Source organism: Gymnoscopelus braueri, assembly GCF_963280865.1.
Source record: "Gymnoscopelus braueri genome assembly, chromosome: 17".
Classification (NCBI taxonomy): Eukaryota; Metazoa; Chordata; class Actinopteri; order Myctophiformes; family Myctophidae; genus Gymnoscopelus; species Gymnoscopelus braueri.
In genome coordinates, this window is record NC_137617.1 from 30,148,298 (window position 1) to 30,170,950 (window position 22,653).

At 41.9% G+C, this 22,653-nt stretch overlaps 2 protein-coding genes across 5 annotated transcripts; one reads left to right on the forward strand and one right to left on the reverse strand.

Moving 5' to 3' along the window:
- Positions 1-159: 159 nt before the first annotated feature.
- On the forward strand, positions 160-10,434 carry nfe2l1b (nfe2 like bZIP transcription factor 1b). Of its 4 annotated transcripts, none has more exons than XM_080454863.1 (6): positions 160-337; positions 1,437-2,276; positions 2,977-3,198; positions 5,415-5,504; positions 5,732-5,890; positions 6,849-10,434. In XM_080454863.1, exons 2-6 carry the CDS (start codon positions 1,719-1,721, stop codon positions 8,223-8,225), a joined length of 2,406 nt encoding a protein of 801 aa, XP_080310989.1. In that variant the 5' UTR covers positions 160-337; positions 1,437-1,718; the 3' UTR covers positions 8,226-10,434. The 4 variants fall into 4 exon arrangements, with proteins under 4 accessions (XP_080310989.1, XP_080310992.1, XP_080310991.1 ...); XM_080454866.1 differs by having other exon boundaries at positions 3,010-3,198; XM_080454865.1 differs by lacking the exon at positions 160-337 and adding an exon at positions 729-857 and having other exon boundaries at positions 1,447-2,276.
- A 3,891-nt stretch (positions 10,435-14,325) lies between these two features.
- cbx1b (chromobox homolog 1b (HP1 beta homolog Drosophila)) lies at positions 14,326-20,734 on the reverse strand. Its single transcript, XM_080454466.1, has 6 exons — positions 20,587-20,734; positions 18,863-18,944; positions 18,140-18,428; positions 17,369-17,516; positions 15,256-15,350; positions 14,326-15,044 (listed from the first exon to the last, which is right to left on the reverse strand). The coding sequence occupies exons 2-6, from the start codon at positions 18,915-18,917 to the stop codon at positions 14,903-14,905; spliced, it is 729 nt and encodes a 242-aa protein (XP_080310592.1). The 5' UTR covers positions 18,918-18,944; positions 20,587-20,734; the 3' UTR covers positions 14,326-14,902.
- Between the last annotated feature and the right edge of the window lie 1,919 nt (positions 20,735-22,653).

Here is a 22,653-nt window from a genome sequence, read left to right on the forward strand (position 1 = left end):
CCAAAAATATATGTAACATTTCTAGGGCCCCCCTGTCTGTTACATAACAGTGTTTATTATTATCCAGGGAGTTTTGTGCGTGATGAAAGCTCGTGACTAGAATGTTCTACGCATGCTCAGTGTGAAAGCGTGGTTTTTGTGTCAAGCGGCGCTGCTAGGCTAGGCTAACCAGCTAGCAATTTTGCAAGTCATGGTGGGCCATTCAGTGAGGAAAGGCTGGAGAATGAAATGTTGACCTGCTCCGTGGAGCTTTTAATAAAGCCGTTGTCTTTTTTAATGGTGGTCTTAGGGGTGGTGGACTTGTGGGCATGAAGACGCATTTACAAAGCCGTCATGTGTAAGTATTAAAAGCAGAGGTTTTCAATGGAAACGTCTCGATAGCCGGCTCGCATCGGTTATTATGACAGCTGAGCTGCAGTGCAGCTAACGTTAGCTGCCTCTTTGACAACATGGACAGTGCTTATGGACAACTTAAGGCCGACAACGTTATTTATAAGTGATCGGGACTTTACACATTTGAAAGTTTATCAGTAAATAAGTGTCTAATAAAGCAAACATGCATATAGGCTTTGCGGTCCGTATTTATACGTCTTCCTCGTTTTTTAATCCCACTGTTGTCTCTTTGCAATTGGCCGAATTTTGCTGGGATCCTGGGCCGTCATCGTGCTTCTGGGCTCCGATTGGACGTCCCGGCTGTCAGTCACATTTCCCCCACCTGTTGCTAGGGAGATTGTTGATGCTAGCCACGGCGGAAGTAGTAGTCGGGCAAAATTATACCTGTCACTTTTTTTGAGAGAACTTCCAACAATTTTGCGCGTTAACAGATGTGGCAACAAAACACATGAGTGGTAATGTATGTTGTACAATAAGGCTGATGCGTTAGACTCATGGATTCCCTTAAGTGTTGGCTAAACTAGCGATAGTAGGCTAAAAGACACAGGCGCAGTTTGTTGTGAGGAGGGAGGAACCCTCTGCCAGCCAGCCAGCTTGTGTGTTCGGCTAGGTAGCGAGCTGTCCAGACTCCCTCATTCACCTTCAGCAAGCATGCATGAACTACAGTACCGATAGCTGGTTGGCCCGTCTGGGGTGGGGTGATGATGCCTTGTAGGTCTGTGTCTTCATCATTTGGTTTGCTAAAATAATCCAATATTTAGACTAAAAAAGGCGTTGAACTGTACTGTACGAAGCACCGTACGGACCGTCATCAGTTCTCTGGTCTTGGGAGGATGCGGTGGATGGTTGATGTAGCTAGCAAGTGTCGCTCTCTCTCTCTCTTGTGTTATTAATACAACTATTAGGTGGCTAAGACTTATACGTGCTGTAGAATTGAAAGAATGGGCCACAACTGGAGTAAGTTTTTCCGTGATCTTTGTACCACAGTTATAACATGTCCTGTGTATCACAGCAATAACTTGTGCTTTCTTGGCTTTTCTCAGGCATTGGGAGGATGAGGATCATATGAAGATCAATGCTTTTGGACGATTACTGGACTGTCAACAAAGTGGATCGAATACACTTTTGGATATTAATCCCACTTAAAACTAACTGAACACGTAACATAAAGCCAAGGACCCTCTCCCTAAACCATTTTCACTAATTTCTTACTTTAATGTCTTTATCTCAGCCTTGCAGTATAAGTAGTGAACTTTTGCTGCACTGTAGTTTGCCCCATTTTCATTTTTATTTTTTACTTTCACTTTTTGTTCCTTTGTAAAGAAATGCTTTACCTGAAAAAGTACTTCACAGAGGGCCTGATTCAGTTCACCATCCTTCTGAGTCTCCTTGGGGTGCGGGTGGACGTTGACACCTACCTAAGCAGTCAGCTGCCCCCACTGAGAGAGATCATCCTGGGCCCCAGCTCAGCCTACACCCAGACCCAGTTTCACAACCTGCGCAACACGCTGGACGGCTATGGCATCCATCCCAAGAGTGTGGACCTCGACCATTTCTTTACTACCCGCCGGCTGTTGAACCAGGTGCGCCAGCTGGATCGCCTCTCCGTGCCCAGTCCCGAGCTCAGCACCTGGCTGGTGCACCGTGACACAGAGACTGTGGTTTCTGCAGCCAGCCAGTCCAGCCCCAGCATTACCCTGGACAATGGGGCCAGCCTAGAGGACGTGGACAACCCTGACGCTACCCCGGCCATGAGGGGAGGAGGTGGAGCACCTGAATCCACCTACAACCTGAATGAAGCGGACGGCAGCCTGGGAGCCGTGGCCCCCGAGGGCTCCCAGGAGCAGGGCAACAGGGACGGCAACGATGACCTCACCAAAGAGGTACTGGAGCACGACCTCACATTTACTCTGCCCAACACCAGCACAAGTAGAGGTCCCGAGCACTTGTTGTTTTGAGTGACAAATGAATGGGACCAGTGGGAATTGCCTTATTTGGGTGTCAAAGTATTTTCAAATTAAATAAGTTGAGTAGCAGAAAAGCATTCAATTCAATGCCAGTTAATGGGTTAATAACACACTAGTAGTTACTTACTGGTAACTTAATGTAAATATTTTGCTGTAGTTTGTTGTATAATTCATCTAGACTTCTTCAATTACAGTTCCTTTTGCTCATCATGTGCTTTCTTCAACACTGTCACAGGTTTGGCACAGAGATGCAATGCATTTATTCGTCACACTAAGCCATTGTAAAGTCATGTAGGCCTACCGGCTGTGATTTGGGGTCACATGACCACCATGGCTAAGAGGTTATGCTATGGTTGCATCATCTGACCAGAATTCTGTTACATGATCTGCCAGTCTGTGGTGCTAAAAGAATACTGTAATGGAGGAATATTAATATACAGTCATCTTGTTGTAGAAAACAAACAACACATAAAGCAAATCCTCATCTTGGCCAAAATTATGAGAATTTCATTTGCACTTTTAAGTTGGCTGAAATGATTATCTACTCACCTTAGTTCTATCACTTGTCTTTGTATTCCCAACATTTCTTTATTGAGGCAGTGTGTTTATTTTCCAGGACATTGATTTGATTGACATCCTGTGGCGACAGGACATTGACCTTGGCGCTGGACGAGAAGTGTTCAACTACAGCAACCGTCAGAAGGCGAGCGAGGAGGAGAAACCCAGCCCACAGGAGAGCAAGGAAAGGACAGAGGCACAGGAAAGCTGGAGGAACGGAGTGAACCTACAGGGGGCTCAGCCGGTAGATGGGGAGACAGGAGAGAGCATTCCAGAGCAGGTTGGTTGCCTGAAGAGACTTCCATGTAAGAGCATCCACTGAGTATCCTCCAGTCACGACACAACACTTGCTTCTAGGTCTGTTTTGTTTTTTTTCCCAATTAAAAACCCTAACCCATGCCCATAAATAAAGATGCCAGTGTTAAGTGGTTAAAAGCCCTCAGAGTTATTCTTGCTTGAAGACATTCGAGGGCCATCCAGTTGGTAACCTAGATTAGCATCTTGTCCGGGGATATAGTGGTAAATGAAACCTCATCATACTCCAGACAGAGGAGACAGACGCACCCCTTCATTCTAGTTTGACGAAGTCACACTTTCACTTGGCAATAATCTAACCTGCCTTGACATTTGTAGCACTGTGTTAGGTGGAAAAAATACCTAAAAGCCATACTTGCGTAAAAGAGAGATATCACACTAGAAAATGACTGGTAAAAGTGAAAGATGCCAATTAGAATTAGGGTTTGACCCCCGGTCGGCCCAGTCTGTGTCAAAGTGTCCCTGAGCAAGACACTTAACCCCTAACTGTTCCCCAGGCACTGTATTAATAGCACCTACTGCTCCTTATAGTTAGGATGGGTAAATGCAGAGGACAAATTTCACGTGTGTGCAAAATGTATACAGTGACAAAAATACACTAAAGGAGTGGGCACTAAATACTGATAATTATATTTAAGACTGACTGCAAAAGACTGATAACTAAGACACGGCTTTACAAACTGACACAGCTAAACAAACATTTATAAACATTAGTGTAACCAGTAACGTAAACTTGAATCAGTACTGCCTTGTTGCAGAGTGCAGAGTTTGAATCGCAGAGTTAAAGAAATCTAAACATGTTGGCAACATGTTGCGAGTACTAATTCAGTCAGTGAACCACCCGCCCCCATCGCTGTGATTGACTGAGAACACCCAACCCCTATTTCTCTAGGAAATACGTCCCGTATATGGTCGCGAAAAGCCATTTCAGCTGGTCTCGCTGGAAAACAGAACAATTCCGCATTCAAACCAGGGTCATGGACTATAGCCTTATTTATAGGGGGTATGCATGCACAGACAGAAGTCTGTCTGTTTTAATTATAACAGCATTTATTTTAATATTAGATGATTATTAACAGCATTTATTCTTCTCTGTGATCCACTGGGGCGCCCTGGAGCATCTGTATTTTTCACGGTATTGAAAATCATACCTTCTGTATTTCTAAATACCGGTACCCTGGTATACCTTGATACTGCCCAAGCCTAATCAAAAGTAATCATCTGATATTAAATGTAGTTAAGAATAATACTTACAATACTTAAAAATAAATGCTGTTTATTATTAAAACAGACAAACTTCTCTCTCTCTCTCTTTCTGAGCTTTATGAATCTGTATTGTACCGGATTACAGATGAAAGTGCTCAAATTAACACAAATGAAATTTGAGGGCGAATTTGAGAATGCTGAAATGTCATTCCCTCATGGTGGCAGACAACATTTCAGCACATAAGAATTAATGCTCACTTCAATGAATTTAAACATACTGTGTATGGTACAGTATCTGAAGACACAGAAGACACTAATAAACATAATCAAGTAAAATAAAGAACACTTTGGTAGAGGTTTGGGTTGGATAGTTACCTTGCCATGATGATGTAACCAAAGGTGGGCAAGAAATCCAAAATAATTGCTCCATTGACTAGAAATTGATCATTCAAAATATGTTCCTCATTGACTTACATTGTACAGTGAAGAGGCTCAGGAGGAGCTCTTAAACAAAAGCCCGTAAACAAACGCAAACAAAGCTGATTCTGACAAAAAAGAACATCACCAAACCCGGTACTATTGTTTATATATATATATATATATATATATATATATATATATATATATATATATATATATATATATATATAAAATGTCAACCTCCTGCTGATTTTACTATTTGAAGATCCGGATCCAGTCTGGGTTTTCTTCCTAATAAATAGCTAAACGTATGCAAGAAAAACTAAAACAGTGTAGTAAGCAGTATTCAAGTAGATGCAGTACTAACAAGCAGATGTGTATAAAAGTGCTTAACCTTTTAACTAGAAACTTTTTGTTTTAAACAAAAAATATCACTTACTCTACCGTTAAGATATTATGCCTTTTAGTATGCCATTACTGTTTATCTCAAATCCAATGCTGAGTCCTAAATACGTCATTAGTCATCTTAGACCTGTCCTTTTATTGTTCCCACAGCTGACAGGCAATGGCTCCCAAACATCACTATCACTCCAAGAATGTCTGAGGCTGTTGGAGGCCACCTTCCCGTTTGGAGAGGAGGCAGAGGTAAAGGCCTTATGTTAGTTCAAGTTACTATGCATGACTGTAATGGAATCGATCACTACGGCAAGAAAAATATACACATACACAGTACAGTCCTCACCTTTACACTCTCAGGGTTAAATTAACACAGCTTAGGGCTCATAGTTGGCAAGGGTTAAATCTACAGTGTGGGTGGAAAGTCATGTTTTGTTTCCGTGTTTATCCTAATGTTAGTGAATGGCCTTCATTAGTTTCCAGCTCCAGTGGTCACCCCAGAGATTGGTGTCCCCAATGAAGAAGCTCCCTCTACATCTCAGGGCCTCCCTCTTGCTCCACCACTGCCCCAGCCAGAACCACAGCTGGACTTAGAGCAGCAGTGGCAGGACATCATGGCTATCATGGAGCTGCAGGTGTGTGTCATGTCTCAGTGAAGGACTGGGGTCAATTCATCTTCTGGTCAAAATGGTAGTCTTACATCTTTTTTAATCTGAGGAACACATTGATAATGTATAAGAATAATTAATTACTTATTACTAATTTAATGATCAGCCTTTTCATTCAAATTCTTTATGGCAAAAAGTTGTACAAGAATATCCACTGTAACTGTTTGAATTGAATGTTAATTAAATACATAGGACTGTCAGTTTTTCCAACCCTTACATTGATTACCCTTACTGGTTTTGGTAGAAATGTCTTTTGAGTCGAACACACTTAACACATTGGGTGCCAGCATTTTATAATAACAGATTACGTTCGGTGCCGAAATCTCACCGTTGAGCTGCACAGCGCTGTTTAAACTGTAGACTCCACGACGTGCATTCCATGTGAAAAAAAGCATGCCTCCATTTTGCCCGATGGTCCTGGCTAACGCCTGGAACGATAACATCTCTCACGCGAGTAACAATGGCGGAGCGATCGTGCATACAAAATGAGTCGTTTTCCCCAGCGTAAAAAGTTTCTGAGTTATAGGGGTTTTAGAGAAGGAGATAGAACGGAAGCGGATGGGAGCCATGTTTTTTGACACGGTGATCCATCTGTCCTCTCCTTCTCAGAATCACCACGAGTGATTCCAGAGCTGCTCCAGCCCCTCCCGTGTGGAAAAAAACGAAAAAAACGAAAAGACTGAAAACACGGTTCAGACCATGTTCGGCACCAAAGCGCTACTCTGTGCAAACACGGTTCAGACTGTGTTTGTCACCCGATGTGTTAAGTAGGAACATATCAAACCTCTCATTATACTTGAGTAATACTGAAAATGTACATGGGGGAACATTTTTAGTACCAACTTAAATATTGATGCCTTAATATTGGGGAAGTGTTTATACTGTATATGACCACTAAACCAAATCATTGTGTTTGACTTTGAAGGTAATGGAGGTCAACAACACCTCTAACACCAGTCCCAGCAGTGTTAATGGCACTAGTGGGCCAGTGGACCCCAATACCATGGGAAGTTTTGGACTTTCTTCTCGCTCCACACTTATAAACCAGGACGTCAGCCTTCACCAAGCCTCACTCCCCAGCTGCAGCCAAGACTTCCCCACACTATTCAACCCACAGCTGGATCCCATCAGCAGCACCCCCAGGCCTGCCATGCTCAGACTGTCGTCCAGCAACTCGTCCAACGTCAACTCTACATTTGGATCCACCAACCTGACCGGCCTCTTTCTCCCGCCGCTCATGAACGGCACCAGTAACAACGTCACCGCCGCCCCCATACTGCCTGATCCCTTCAGTACCTTGCTGGAGGAGTCCATGCTGGACGAGATCAGCCTGCTGGACCTGGCCATGGAGGAGGGCTTCAGCCAGGCTCAGGCCTCCCAGCTTGAGGATGAGTTGGACTCGGATTCGGGTCTCTCCCTGGACTCCAGCCACAGCCCAGCCTCCCCGAGTAGCTCCGAGACTTCCTGCTCCTCGGCAGCATCCTCCTCTTCCACCTCTGCAACCTTCTCAGAGGAAGGAGCCGTGGGCTACAGCACCGACAGTGAGGTGACCACTGCAGAGACAGAAGAAGGTGCCGTTGGGGGCTACCAGCCTGGCTATAGTAAACTCTGCCGTATGAGCTATCAGGACCCCTCCCAGTTCCATGGTCTGCCTCAGCTGGATAACATCGGCCACAATCACACCTACAATCTGCCCCTTTCCTCCCCCTTCTCTGAACACCCGGAGCTCCCCATCTCGTCCAGCAAGAAAACCGTCCGTGACAAACATCACTCCAAGTTCCAGCCCGCACAGGACCTGCTGGACAAGCAGTCCAGCCGCGACGAGCGTCGGGCACGGTCCATGAAGATCCCGTTCTCCAACGAAAAGATCATCAACCTACCCGTGGAGGAGTTTAACGAGCTCCTGGCCAAGCACCACCTGAGCGAAGGCCAGTTGGCCCTTATCCGCGACATCCGCCGCCGCGGGAAAAACAAGATGGCGGCCCAGAACTGTCGCAAGCGCAAGCTAGACACCATCCTCAACTTGGAGCAGGGCGTCCACGACCTGCGGCGGGACAAGGCCCGCCTGCTGAAGGAGAAGATGGAGTTCATCCGCTCCATTCGGCAGATGAAGCAGAAGATGCAGAGCGTCTATCAGGAGGTGTTCGCCCAGCTGAGGGATGAGGAGGGCCGGCCCTACCCGCCCAGCGAGTACTCCCTCCAGTACAGCTCTGACGGCAGCGTGCTCGTCATGCCCCGGAACATGGCGGCTGCCGAGCAGAACCGCAAGCCAGAGAAAAAACAAAAGGACAAGAAGAAGTGAGGATAGGCGGGGATAGCTGCTGTTAATTCTTTCAATTTGCTAAATCAATAAGAAAGATTTCTGCAGTTGCAAGAGAGATGTCCTTTTTTTCTTTGAGAAGATTCTGGTGAGAAGAAAAATAGCGTTGTCGACTACTCTTCCTGCATTAGTTTTTTTTTTTTCCCACTCACTTTTCTTTGTGTTCCTGCATTTTTTCCTGGATACAACTTTGAAAACAGAAGAAGCTCTTCATTTGAGTACTGATATTTCATTACTTTGGTGAAAAAAAGGAACAAACAAGGAAACAGAAGGGTATGAAAGGACATGAATGAGCTATTTGAAGAAAAGAAAATAAAAAGATGGGCTCTAGATCCTTTGGCACCGATCCATAGAGATGGAAGTCGTTGTCCAGTCAAGTGAAGGGACTGTCAAGAGAAATGGGAGTATAAAAGACAGACATTGTGAGCAAAATATGGCTGGAACACCTATGCATTGGTCAAGTTTAAAAATGGACTGTTAGATCACCTTGCACCCTGGAAACTTGCCAGCGATCTTCAGTCACTGAGGCTTGTAAAGTTCCAAAACCTTGTTTAGGCACAGAAGGAGCATCTACAGCTTCTGAGAGTTTAGATACCAAAGGCTAAAAATGAAGTCTATTTTAGGAAAGGCCATTTTAACACCAATACTAACCAAAGGTTGTATGGTGCACTTCACCTGCTCTCTAGGCAACGATCTAAAAGCTCCAACACCACACTCTAAATGCAGTGTTTACATTGCAAAAGTCCTAATGATTTTCTTGTTTGTTTTTGACTCAAAGAAAATGTAAATGACTTTGAGTTTAGAGGGCCTAAAGAGATTGGGATTTGATGTGTGTACAAGTACGATGCTGGAGCGAGAAAGAGGCAGTGGTTGAGCGTGTATTCTTGGGCTGGCCGTTGACGAGAGGCCTAGAAGTGGGAGATTGACAAGAAGAGCAGATGGACATTTTAGGAAGGAGGCACACCGCATTAGAAACCGTATCGGCTTCCGTATACTAATACATAGCACTGTAATTTGTCTTTCAAAGGCTTGGCTATATGCATTTCGCTGTGTCTCTTTTGCTATTCCTCTGCTGCAGGTTTTAAGACAGAATATGCGATTGGCGAGGCTCTCAAAATGTTCATAATCTATAGTATAAGCAAAGTTATAGGTCTATCCACATCAGCATTATATAAAGAGGCTACACCCCCTTTTTGTTGATCTGAACTCTTTGTGCTGAGCCTGTAATCACATTTTAGGAATGCAAATGGTTGAAGGAATACAAAACACTAACTGATGGGCTAGCAACTATAGATTGTACTGTATGAAGACTACTGGATCTTGATTGACATCATGTGTTGCGATCTGGTTTGTTCTCTTTGATGGTGACTGGGTTTTAAGCAATGTTGTAGCAATGCCCATGAAAGTAACTTATTTGCCAATATCATCCTACTGATAGTTACCAGAGGCAATTGAAGATTCAGTTGATTTTTAACTGCTGAAAGCCAAGCTGTTGGCTGAAATATTTAAGTCAAAACTTTTGTGTTGCTAAAGAAGTAAGCCAAGTAATTATTTAAATGAGTGAACTGACAAACAACAGAATGTGTGTGGTGGACACTTTGTTTTGAATGCCTTTATTTCACAAGCACATATCTTGAATTAAAGGTTTTGAGAATTAATTACTTTTCTCAAAGTAGAAGTGCTATTACTCGTTTTGTGTTTTTGAATGAAGTCTGTCAGTAAATGTATGTTACCCCACTGGAATAATTAGGCCGTTTGCAGCTCAGACAGCTGTTCGGTTAATTTAACATTTGAGAAAGTGGCTGAAAAATGAAAATTTGCAGCATTAAAATAAGATCTGTCATACATTTCAGTTTTGAAAGGAGACATTGTGTTATTAAAAGTCCTGTAATTCGGCATGGTATTCAGGCATGGATCTCAGTTCAATTGGAAACATTAATTTCAGTGCAATACCAAGTAAGTTACTAATACTACTACCATCTTAGTGCACTGCTTTGTCTGTCTAATGTAAATATTTCCATGTTTACTGTTTGTCATTTTTTCTGTCGTTTGTCCAATCAATGTCTCCAACTTCTCACACCCTGCTTTCAGTTTGGATGTATTTTTCCCTCCTAGTTTTAATTTGAATTATTTGCTGGCAATCTGGGATTGTTTTTATTGATTAATAAAGTGTTTTTATTTTCAACTGTGACTCTGTTTTGGTGTCATTAATGATTAACTTTACATAGTGTGTATAATATAACTCAGTTATTCACCTGTAAACTTAAAACTTAAGTTTTGGCAACTATTCTTTGACACACACAAGGATTGAGGTCGGGCCAAATCTGCCATTGTCATTGTCATTGTAGAGTTACAAACATGGGTTTAGCATTGCGTATGTGAGATGGATCGTATACAGTGATCTTTTTCTGTCCTAGCTCAAAACTATGGTTACGTATTGTAGTGCAGGGACCTGCAACAAATACCATCTTGAGAAAGATGTCTTTCTCTTCCCCTATTCACACATTCAAAGTCGTGATGTCACTGTAGCTGAAATAATATATTGTTAATAGGGGTAAGCAACACCCTAACAAGTCTGTAAATGAAGTGTGGTTCAACTCTCACCGGGGGCCTATTTCACGAAATCAGTAGGGGGTTAAGCCTGGATTTAACACCTATCCTGGCTTAATTTAGCCAGGATTAGCGATGAATCGGTTTCATGAAAGCTGAATTATCTTGCCAGATTAGCTTAGCCAGAGCACCCTGGATAAGTTTATCCATGACTCGATTTCACGAAAGAAAATTTACGCAATCCCACTTTAGTTACCATGGAAATTTAGCTGTGAAGTTAGCCTGGTAGGGACCAGGCTAACAGCCAAGCTTACTTAATCCAGTGCCTTGTTCTTCAAGTTTTTTCTTCACAGTTAATTCAACACATGTGTTTGTATATGGACTCATTTTAATGACCCTGCATTCAAATACAATGAAATAGATATAATCAATTTAATTATATTACTGAAATAGAGTGTGACCATGAATCATAATTGTTTCACAATGACTCATGTGATATGTCATTGTCACTCTGTTAACACTATAGTTCATATTGTTGTTAGATGTTTGATAATACATTACAGATTGTTTTGTATATTATAGAAAATGTCTGACATATATATATATATACACACACACACACACACACACACACACACACACACACACACACACACACACACACACACACACACACACACACACACACACACACACACACACACACACACACACACATATAAATGATTAGTTACGGGTTTAAAAGACCCACTTCACTGTACAATGTAAGTCAATGAGGAGCATATTTTAAATTATCAATTTCTAGTCAATGGAGACATTATTTTTGATTTCTTGTCCACCTTTGGAGTTACATCATTATGGCAAGGTAACTACACAACCCAAACCTCCTATACCAAAGTGGTCTTGCCCTTTAAAGGGCAAGACCACTTTGGTAGAGGTTTGGGTTGTGTAGTTACCTTGCCATGATGTAACTCCAAAGGTGAACAAGAAATCCAAAATAATTGCTCCATTGATTAGAAATTGATAATTAAAAATGTGCTCCTCATTGACTTACATTGTACGGTAAAACATCTCTCAAAGTCACTCTTTAAGCACATAAACGAACACAAACACAGCTGATTCAGACAATATAGAACATCACCAAACCCAGTACTGTTTGTTTTTTTAATACAAATGTTAACTTCCTGCTGATTTTACTATTTGAAGATCCGGATCCGCGAATCCAGTCCAGGTTTTCTTCTTAATAAAAATGGCAAAATCAACAGGAAGTTAACATTTTTATTTAAAAAAAAAACAGTACTGGCTTGGTGATGTTCTATATTGTCTGAATCAACTTTGTTTGCGTTTGTTTATGTGCTAAAAGAGTGACTTTGAGAGCTGTTTTACCTTACAATGTAAGTCAATGAGGAGCATATTTTGAATTATCAATTTCTAATCAATGGAGCAATTATTTTTGATTTCTTGCCCACCTTTGGAGTTACATCATGGCAAGGTAACTACACAACCCAAACCTCTACCAAAGTGGTCTTGCCCTTTAAGCAGTAATTAAAAAGTAGTTTTCCCCAGAGGGGGGCTCTTGACCACGCTGGGGGTCCCCCCCCCGAGGATTTTTTTTAACAGAGTAGATGTAATTTCCAGTATTCTGGTGGATTTTGGGAGTCTGACACTTTTATCAGGCTTTACTTACATAGGATCCATTAAAAAGTTAAAAGTAGCAATAAAAGAGCCATATTTAATAATACAATTTTGCTGGGGACCCCCCGGAACCCCCCCAAGGACCCCTGGGGGTCCCTGGACCCCACTTTGAGAACCAATGCTTAACGCTTTTTGAAAGTCCTGGAGAAAAAAAAAAAATGCCTTTTTAGGAGACCGGAAGCAGGTTGGCGTCCGCCCACTTCACGCAGATAGCTACGCCAGACGCGAGACTATGCAGATACGGGAAGTAAACCGGAGATCGTGTGTCTTGCCAAATTATGTTGCGCAAGTCTTGTTGTCTTGTTGTTGTTTTTTGTCGATCTGCTGTTTTTGCTATTTTAGAATGTTTATGCTGAAAAGTAACAGTTTTGGCCATAATGAGGTTTCCGCCAGACAATATATCTATATTTATATTGTTTTTCTTTTGGGTCTTGAGTCTTGGGACTCAAGACCCAAAAGAGAAATTTGATGTCTCCCCGGGAGCCGGGGTCTTGAGTCTTGACTCAAGCCTCTTTTGGGTCTTGAGTCTTGGGACTCAAGACCCAAAAGAGAAATTTAATGTCTCCCTGGGAGCCGGGACCCAAGCCTCAAGACTCTTGAGCTAAAAAGTTTGTGAACCACTGCCATTTAGAACAGTGGTTTTCAACCTTTTTCATGCCAAGGACCCCTAAATGGATATACATTTGGCCGCGGACCCCCATCTGAAAATGTTTTGTGCCAGTGACCCCCAGAAGCAAAGATTTGAGTTAAAAATGTTTGCTTTAAAAATGTATATATATTTCAAAGATATGCACACATTTTCACAATTTTTCAAAAATAGCTGATCTACAAGCTCATAGTACTGAGTGCCGCGCTATGAGCTTGTAGATCTGCTATTTTTGAATAGCCAAAGCTAAGTGGTTAAAAATGATTGTGACGCTATCAGTGGCGTACCCACCGTAGAGGCAGGAAATAAAATCTCGCCTCACCTAGAAAATGAAGTAAAAGACTGACTGAAAAACAGGCAGTGAAGAAAATCCAAACAGAATAGTGGCCGTCGGACCATCCTCGTCCATTCACGCCGGCAGGCAGCTAATCACCACCGTATCGATTCAGCAGAGCGACCCTCGCCTATATAGTGATGCAAATGTATGCCTTTGTCTTCATGGGGTACCAGGAGTGCCAGGGGTGGGGGTCTGGGCCATCACCTGTACTCACCTGGCATAAAAGGGCCTCTGAGAGCAGCTTGGGGGGGAATCTCGCCTGCTCTAAATGTAATTCCTGGGAACGCCACTGTTCCATGAGCTGCTGCAGTGCTGCTGTTCAGCCACAGAGAAGAACGCCGCTCTGGTTTTGGGCTCCATGATTGGTCAAGTTCAAGGATTCTACTATCGACTTTCATGGTCTTTTATAGGAATACGTGAAGCCTGGCTTTACCAGCCTGGCTTGACAAGGTCTAGCTCGACAAAGTCACTCCTTTTCAGCCTGGCTTGGCGTTCATGGAACGGAATAAACCAGGCTGTACGGACCGGACTTTGTCAAACCTGGATTTGACTTAAATCCAGGCTTATTTAATTCTCCTTTCGTGTAATAGGCCTCTGGCCTTGCTGGTGTGCAGACAAATCTTTGCTTTGACTATACCATCATTATGGTGGTATAGTCTTTGGTCCATGTAGTTGGGAATCCAATGTTTATAATCCAAAGCAAAAAATGTATGGACTTGAGCCTCTGTCCGTGCCCTCTAGTGGGGAGTCAGCAGCTCTCAGGTACTGCCAATATCATGCACATCACATCTTTGCCAAACTACTCCACCAACCTACGGTACCTTATGGCAGAAGTGATGTGTCTGTTAAAGCAATGCAAGAATGAGACAACACTAACAAAAAGTGGTTTATTCTCCAAAACAGACAAGCAAGACCTGTTTATGAAAAACACTACTACACTAAGATTGTAAAGAGTAAAGCAAATGGAATAATTGAATAGATGTCAAACACCATACCAACAAAACAAAGCAATGATGGGCATAGCTCATCAAACCATCAGACCACTTAACTTTTAAAAATACAAAATGGCACAGATGTGAGAAATGAAAACACGTCTCTACAATAAAATGCAATTGGCAAAATGACCCGGACCTCTGGACCAAGTACTATGGAGAATAAAAAGGATCTTACAGTAATCCAAATGACCTTCATTGAAGAGGACATTTAGAAAATGAGCGTTTTATGATTTCCACAGAGTGGGATTTCTTCGAGCAAACCTACAGTATACACTTGATCATATGCAGGTAAAAGTTGAGTCAGATGAGTAAGCCAAAAAGACAAAGAAGTCCGATGTTGTCTTGCTTGCTTCTGCCTAAACGCTTGGTGAAACTACAATGTTAAGGTTTTTCAAAACTACCTTTTCTCTCTTGCCCCTCCCCCCTGAGCCCTGGGTTAGTTCTTGTCATCCTTCTTTTCTTCTTCGGTTGGGTACGAGTGCCAAGTGAGTCGCTCCTCATAGAAAGTAATGACCACCTGTGGACACTTCACATTCGCCTCCTTAGCTGGTACAAGGTCCGCTTCATCAGAATTCTTCCTACAGGGACAACACAAAACACACGCATACTGAACTGAGGGAAATATATGAATTTACATAACATGGTGTGAGACTTTTTATTTTATTTCACAGAGGGTAGATCTGTGTGTAATTAGTTATACTTTATACATAATTGCTGAACTCATTTATACACTGACATGTAATTTGATAGATGCCAGGAATTAAAACCAGTTAAAAGTCAAATGCAAACCATTTCATGAGGAACATGAGTTCTCCTGTGGAATCTGTGGCCCCGATGATCCTCTCAGGATCCAGAGCTCTAGAGAAACCCCTTAATTTCTCAGTCTGAAAAACAAGGTACAATTTTGAGTCAATGGAGATCCCAATCCCATCAGAAAAGCGGTGTAAGTGATATTCTTTCCTAAAATAAGTGTTAAATAGCTCTATATTCTGATAGTAATTATTACCTACAGTGTTTGTTCAGTAAAAGGCATCTCCCTGGCTCACCACCACTTTAGTAAACAGAAAATAAGTTTTCAGGTATACAAAAACATGATAAACAACTGATACACAAATAAATGAGCTAAACAAATTAGAACTGGAACACTATAAAATGTAAGCTGATAAATGGGTTCTCTCTCCTGATTGGATGAAATTGGCAACCCACTTGAAAATGTATTTTATGTTTACAAAAGAGCTGGAGAGACGAGGAGATCCATTACTGAACAAACGCTCTAAACTTAAAGGAGTAGTTCACCCCCAAAACGACTTTTTTTCTATTGATTACTCACCCCATGGAGCCTTGAATTCATGGATTCATTTTTGTTTTTGTCGCATTCCTTCCTTTATTATTTGATTATAATAAATTTAGCCCCATTGATTCCGGTAGGAGACACAAATGCATTTGTGTCTCCTACCGGAATCAATGGGGACAAATTTATTATAATCAAATTATTGTCTTAGGAATGCCACAAAAACAAAAATAAATCCATGAAATCAAGGCTTCATGGGGTGTGTAATTGATAGAAAATAAGTCATTTTTTGGGTGAACTCCTCCTTTAATGAATACTAATAAAGGCCCCGGGTCTATGAAATGTTCTGCCATGATCTTTTTTATTTTTATCTATGTATTGTACATAAAAAGATTGACTTCGACGCAAATCAGCTTAAATTTGTGATAAAATGAATGTCAATATCTAAATATTGAACCCCTGTCTGGGGTGCATACAAAAGCCTGAGTAGATGTTAAAAGTGTTTAATACGGCTTAAAGTGGTTAACATTTGGTAACTAATTTCAAAGAATCATTCCTATACAGCAGTGGTTGTCAAACTGTGGGTTCGGGACCCCCAGGAGGGGAACCACATGATTTTAGGGGGGTCCCCAGATGACAGTGAAGTGACAATTTAAAGACTTTTAAGATCTTTTCAATACCCCCAAAAAATGAAAAAGACCATTACTGCGTCAAAAGTAATCAACAAACTATACTATAAAAACTGGTCAAACATTGGCCAAATTGTCAAATAATATAAGAGGCAAAAATTGTGAAAACAGCTGATCAACGCCTCGCGTTCGAGGCGTTGAGAGCTTGTAGATCGGCTATTTTCACAACATTTATCTGTGGAACCGAGTCAAACTAAATGTAATGCCTCAACTCCTACAATTCCAAGTGCTTGTCAGGGTGGGTTCAAATATGACTATTTTGGGGGTCGCTGCCTAAAAGGGTTGAGAACCACCGCTATACAGGACATGGTAAAGAAAATGGAACTGCAGGAAGAATCTTTTTTCCATTAAAATGTTCTGATGGCTCTGTTCTTTGTGGAAGGTGCGCTTGATGGTTCCCTTGGACCTTAGTTAAGAACCACTGATGTAGTAACCTCGCGTCACCAGTCTTTCCACCTCGGAGGAAAGCCTGGTATGCGTTATTAAAGACCCATGTGATCCGGTCTAGGCCACGCCTACTGAGAAAAAAAATAAAAAAAATAATTCTCTTTCCGGATTTTGCCCATCCGGTTTTGCAGTGCCGCTTTGTTTTGGTTCCCCAATCCCTATTTAAATGGAATAGAATTTCCCCGTGGGATAATACAGACGCTAAATAGTCTCCGGAAAGTACACTCACATTTATATTTAAAAAATAAGCTAAACTACGCAGCATCAAGGATTTTATTAGGACGGACCTATTTTGGGGTGAAGTCTTTCCGGATCTGCCCATCCGGCCACCTAATGACGCGGATGACGCGCCTGGTGACGTAGGGTTACTTCCGCTCCCGACCGGATCATAGACCCGAAAAGGTATGCTGCCCAGGCTACTGATGTAGTAGCAAACATTTACACACTAAAAAAGGAGCAAAGTAACACGACTCACATCATCTTTTTTTTTCTTTGATTTACTATCATCTTTGTCCCCGTCAGCCTTCCTCTTGCCCTCGTGGGCTGATTTCTGGGACTGCAGGAACTCCGCTATCAGGTCTGGACAGTCCAAATTGTCATCAGGCTCCCACGTGTTATCCTCTCTGGAAGAGACAGAAATACAGACGGTTTAAGTGAAAAGTTCTATATTACCGCATGCACAGATTGAGTTGGCCACTTGTTGAAACACTACCTGGATTTACATTTGAATGGCATTTCAGCTTTAAAAGATGGAATGAAGTGGTAAGTGGTGGGAAGAAGGGAGAGGAAAGGATGCATCTGACTTGGGACGGATGCATCACAAGAACCATACTTTTAGCATTGTTTGTTGCCGGGTTTGTCATGTACTAAATAATATGAAAGTGAAGGACACAACTGTCTTAGTCCTACAGTAGGCGCGAGAGAAGTGTGATCATGGCAACAAGATATTATGCCTTATCAACTTAGTTTAAAGTGTTAAAGTGTTTCTGTTCACACTTGTAAATGGAAGCATGTATAGAACATGAATAAAAACAACAACAACAAAGAAAATACATTCACAGCCAGGCTATGCTTTTCAAAAACAAATACAAATGTATAATTGTATTTGTTTTCAGTCATTTTATTTGTTGTCATGCCCCCTGGCATATATAAACTAACCCTAACCCTAACCCTAATACTGCAAAGCTACAGTCTCCTTCAAGCCGTACTGTCATTTTCGTACAAGACGTGTCATTAAAAAACTCACTCAGAGAAGCCTTTCCACTTGAGGAGGTATTCCACCCTCCCTTTGACCACTCGTCGATTCAGGACCTTCTCCACCACATATTCTTCCTCCTCCTCCTCCTCCTCTGCTGCTGCTGGTGGTGGTGGTGCTGCTGTTGCTGCTGCTGCTGCTGGTTCTGCTGCTGCTGGTGCTGCTGGTGGTGCTGCTGCTGCTGCTGGTGGTGCTGCTGCTGCCACCACAGGGTCTTCTGCCTTCTTTTCCTTCTCAGGTGAAGACGTTATCTTGCTGTCCGACTGGCTGGGAGCTGCTTCTGTTGAGGCAGGTGTTAAGGAGTAGTAGACGGTTACTATCACGGTGAACTCAAAGCTCTTTAATGTCCGCAGGTGTTACAACTCAATAGCTGACTAGCTAGGATTAAACCCTAATTAATGCTTTGTTGCACAGCTGTTTCGCTCACCAAAAGTAACTGATGTGTCAGTTCATTTCAGTGAGTGACATGCCGTCCTGTGACGAAGGCTTTACTTCATCTGGCTCACAAATGAACGAAGTAAACCACAGTGCTGAGCAGCACTGTGTGCAGCATTTCAAAAGGATCACAGATACTTCAACCACTGTTGACTCCGTCAATACGCATACAGTACATGACTCTTTTCTTGACTTACAGAATATGAAAGAAACAACCAACCAAGCAAGGACAAGTTATACACAGAAAATTATATTTGGGGAAATAATGATATAAGAAACCTTCTGTGACAGGGGGGGCATCGCTAGCGGATTCTGTAGTCAGGCTCATACTCATCGGGTAGACCTTGGGACCAGCAGGTTCCTGGTCAACGTCAAGATCGTAGCATGGTGGAAGCAACCAGGAATCAATGAGGTAGAGAGGAGAAAACAGCGTTAGAGAGAATGGGATTTATTGCAAATTATACATGGGCAACATCTTGAGGCAGTATGGATCAGCAAATATGCCAGGTAAGACTGTTTATTTTATTTACAGCCATTAGGTATTCTGTATACATTTTGTCCCACTTTTTAATTACTAGTGCCCCCCCCCCCAATATTGTTAACCTACAGTGCCTCAAAAAGTTACACATGTGCCATCATCTGGGCACTGTGTACACACTCATTGGGTCTCTCTTGCAGGTGCTAAATATATGGGATGTACTGACAACTGTATAATAATAAGTTTAGATGACGCCGGGTTGTTACATAACATAAACGTCCAAGAATGGGCTGAAGCATGACCATGGCAACAACATCTTCCATTTCCATAGATCTGCTATTTAAAAAATAAAATTTTTAAAATGAAACCTTGTGAAATGGGACATTCTGCATAATGAGTACTTTCTACTTTTGGTACTTTTAAGTACATTTTTATACCAATACTTTTGTACTTTTACTCAAGTACATTTAGAATTCTGGACTTTTACTTGTAACAGAGTATTTCTACATTGCAGTATTGTTGATACTTTAACTCAAGTAAACCATGCGAGTACTTTTTCCACCACTGGCCTCTGGAGCTTGCAACACCTGGTGGCTGTGGTGTGTGTGCAATGCAAGAAGACATGCACGATTTAACATAACATCAGCAGCTGCTGCCAGCCAAGCCTTTCACATTCGCAATTCACCTGTCGGTTGCATTCTCGTTGTGCAAACTAACTGCAAAAATAGTTAATACGTTAGTATTTATTCATTATTAATAGCGTTATTGTCCAACGACGCGGGATAACAAGTAATAGGAGAAGCCGAGAAGATCCACACGACAAAGGGTGGATCGAAGCCGAACACCGTTGGTAACCGGAAGACTCGCCCCAAAACACGCTCGCCCCCATTGTTTTCGCGGACCACTCGCCCCCTGCGTTTCTTGTATTTGTTTTTACTGAGGATAAGGTTACTAATAGGGTTAGGCATAGTTTGACTGAGGTTAAGTTAAGGAATAAGGTTAGGTTTTGGCACCATTTTACTGAGGTTACATTTAGAAAGAAGGTTAGGTTTAGGCATAGTTTTACTGAGGTTAAATTTAGGAATAAGGTTAGGTTTAGGCATAATTTACTGGGGTTGCGGTTAGGAATAAGGTTAGGTTTGGGCATAGTTTACTGAGGTTACATTTAGGAATACCAGGTGGCAACCGTTCCCATGTCGCCGGATTTGCCCCGGGGCGACTGTGTTTTGGGGCCAGCGTTTCGGTATTCCCCGTCCAGTCCACTACATACATTCCTCCATGTTGCGTTAGCCTTAGCGAGCATCATAACATATGTTGATATCTGAGCTTTAAGCATGCAGATGCATGTTAAGTGGTGAGTAATGTATGGGCCACTACGTGCAACTCAGCGCAAATGAGCCTTTCATCCCCATGCCTGATATTAACATCAGCCCAGCGGCATTCATTCAATCAAACGGTTATAACATTATTAGCGTTAACGAAACAACACATGTTGGGTGGGAGGGGACGACAGAATGATACTCACCTAAATTAATTGGTCAAAAATAAATAGACCGGGATGTGAAAATGATAATGACGCAGAAATATCTGCCTGGTAAACAAATGTGTTGTGCTGATTTCTTATGAAAAAAATAATTACCTATGGTCTACAAAAAGCTACATGTATTGTCACCGCCCCCTTCGTCGTCTGGTGTGAGAGGGAGAAAAAAACACAGTGTTGCCAGATTTTGAGAGTGAAATAAGCAATCAGCTCTATGAAAACAACCCCAAAAGAAGGGACTATGCTATGGCTATTTGAAAATAGCAGAAGTTCAAGCTTGTCCAATTCTTCAGCAAAGAAAAATGGGGAAACATCTTGGGAAGGAAAAAAGGTAATTTTTGAATATTGGGGGTCCTTGGCATGAAAACGTTCGAGAACCACTGGTTTATAAACAACATTAGGAAACCAGCCCAAATACCGGTAAACAACTACATTTCAATTCAAGCCCAAAACAACGCAACCCGCAACTAAAATATTTGTAACTTTACAGTAAAACAAGCGCAAAGTCGCTTGTAATAAGTGGACATGGCAACGCTACCCGAAACCCGCTTGAACGAGAAAGTGCAGCTTTCGCAGACTTCACAGCACCTGGATGGACTGGATAGCGTTACCATTCGGTGCAGTGCGATGCTGTGTTTGGTATATAGATCTGCCTGCGCGGGCACTCACTGAAGGCCGGAATGGATCTGGATTCTGGAACGGCACTAGGCAGAACTCCTTTGGAAGTTTTTTTTAGGAATGGCATATAATCAGGCATAATTGTAGGACTTTCACTTGGTATTTGTAGTAAACAAGTTATACGTGATAATAACCGATGTATCAACATTCTTAAAAACACATTGAACCTCAACATTGGCCGGCCTTCCTTAGACCACTTGTATGCTATTTATTAATGCATGTTTTTTTTGTGGGTTTTTTTCTGAATGGGGGTATAGTTCACAATACAGGTGTGCTACCTCAGTGATCTTACTGTAGTGCGACTGTCTCTCTCTGAAGTGCGGCTAGCGTCACCGCAGTGTGATCTTGGTTCTGTAAAATAAGGCCGACAACACAAATGAATGTCAGTTGGTTCTACCATGACCATCAAATCTATTATTGAAGAAGTGTAGGATATTAATTAATAAGTTGGTCATTCTTCTCTATCTCCGTTTAGGCTTCATAAGGAACAATTTATACCTGTGTCATAGCAGCAACAACATACGAATGAATTATATAACCATTATAATAGACTTGGACACTTACCACTAGACTTCAGCTCAGATCTGCGTGAGTTAACGTATTCTATCAATAAATATAAATGTAAAATATATCAGCATTGAATATGTATGAATGAATAGGCCTATACATCTATCACCAATTAATGAATAATATAAGGATAGATGAGGAAAAATTAATATTATGCTTATGTTGTTCACCTTTTGCCCTGAGTCAAGAAGATGACATATAGCACAGGCCTGGTATGTATTGTTAGGGAATTGGTTCTCAAAGTGGGGTCCTTGGGGGGGGGGGGGGTTCCAGGGGGGTCTACAGCAAAAGTATTTAATGTAGCGTCACAATCAGTTTAACCACTTTATCCATTTATATGTTGGCTATTCAAAAACAGCAGATACAAGTTCACAATGCGTCACTTCGTGCCGCGCTGAGACTGAGAGCGTGTGTACATCTGCTATTTTTGTGATGTTTGGAAAATCCTGAATAATTTTGCATCAACAAGGCCTTCTTGGCCAGCTGGCCTGGCATGTATGGAGAGAAGTCAAAGACCATGACCTATGAGCTTGTTTCCATTGTGGTACTGTATTAACGTGATACTTTAATGCTCTGTCCGTCTGTCGTGCGACCAAAATACAGCAAGCACGCGCGTAGTACTCCCGCCACACGATTTACCAATTTACATAATGGTTCAGATTATTAATTATTTTTATATATTCATTTGTATGATACTTTATAGTTCATCACTTTATTTACAACAAACTTTCTTTCTCTAACTGTAAAGTAATTCGTTTCATTAACTATTTCCTCATTAAGACTGTAGTGTAGATACGCCTCATAACG

What these genes read in the sequence shown, in the direction of transcription:
- nfe2l1b (XM_080454863.1), top strand. Translation starts at nt 1,719, where the DNA reads ATGCTTTACCTGAAAAAGTACTTCACAGAGGGCCTGATTCAGTTCACC. An exon ending in ACGATGACCTCACCAAAGAG is followed by an intron (nt 2,277 to 2,976) that starts GTACTGGAGCAC and finishes TTTATTTTCCAG; the next exon opens with GACATTGATTTGATTGACAT. An exon ending in GAGAGAGCATTCCAGAGCAG is followed by an intron (nt 3,199 to 5,414) that starts GTTGGTTGCCTG and finishes TTGTTCCCACAG; the next exon opens with CTGACAGGCAATGGCTCCCA.
- cbx1b (XM_080454466.1), bottom strand. Translation starts at nt 18,917, where the DNA reads ATGAGTATGAGCCTGACTACAGAATCCGCTAGCGATGCCCCCCCTGTC. An exon ending in AAGTGGAAAGGCTTCTCTGA is followed by an intron (nt 17,517 to 18,139) that starts GTGAGTTTTTTA and finishes TGTCTCTTCCAG; the next exon opens with AGAGGATAACACGTGGGAGC. An exon ending in CTCATGTTCCTCATGAAATG is followed by an intron (nt 15,045 to 15,255) that starts GTTTGCATTTGA and finishes TTGTCCCTGTAG; the next exon opens with GAAGAATTCTGATGAAGCGG.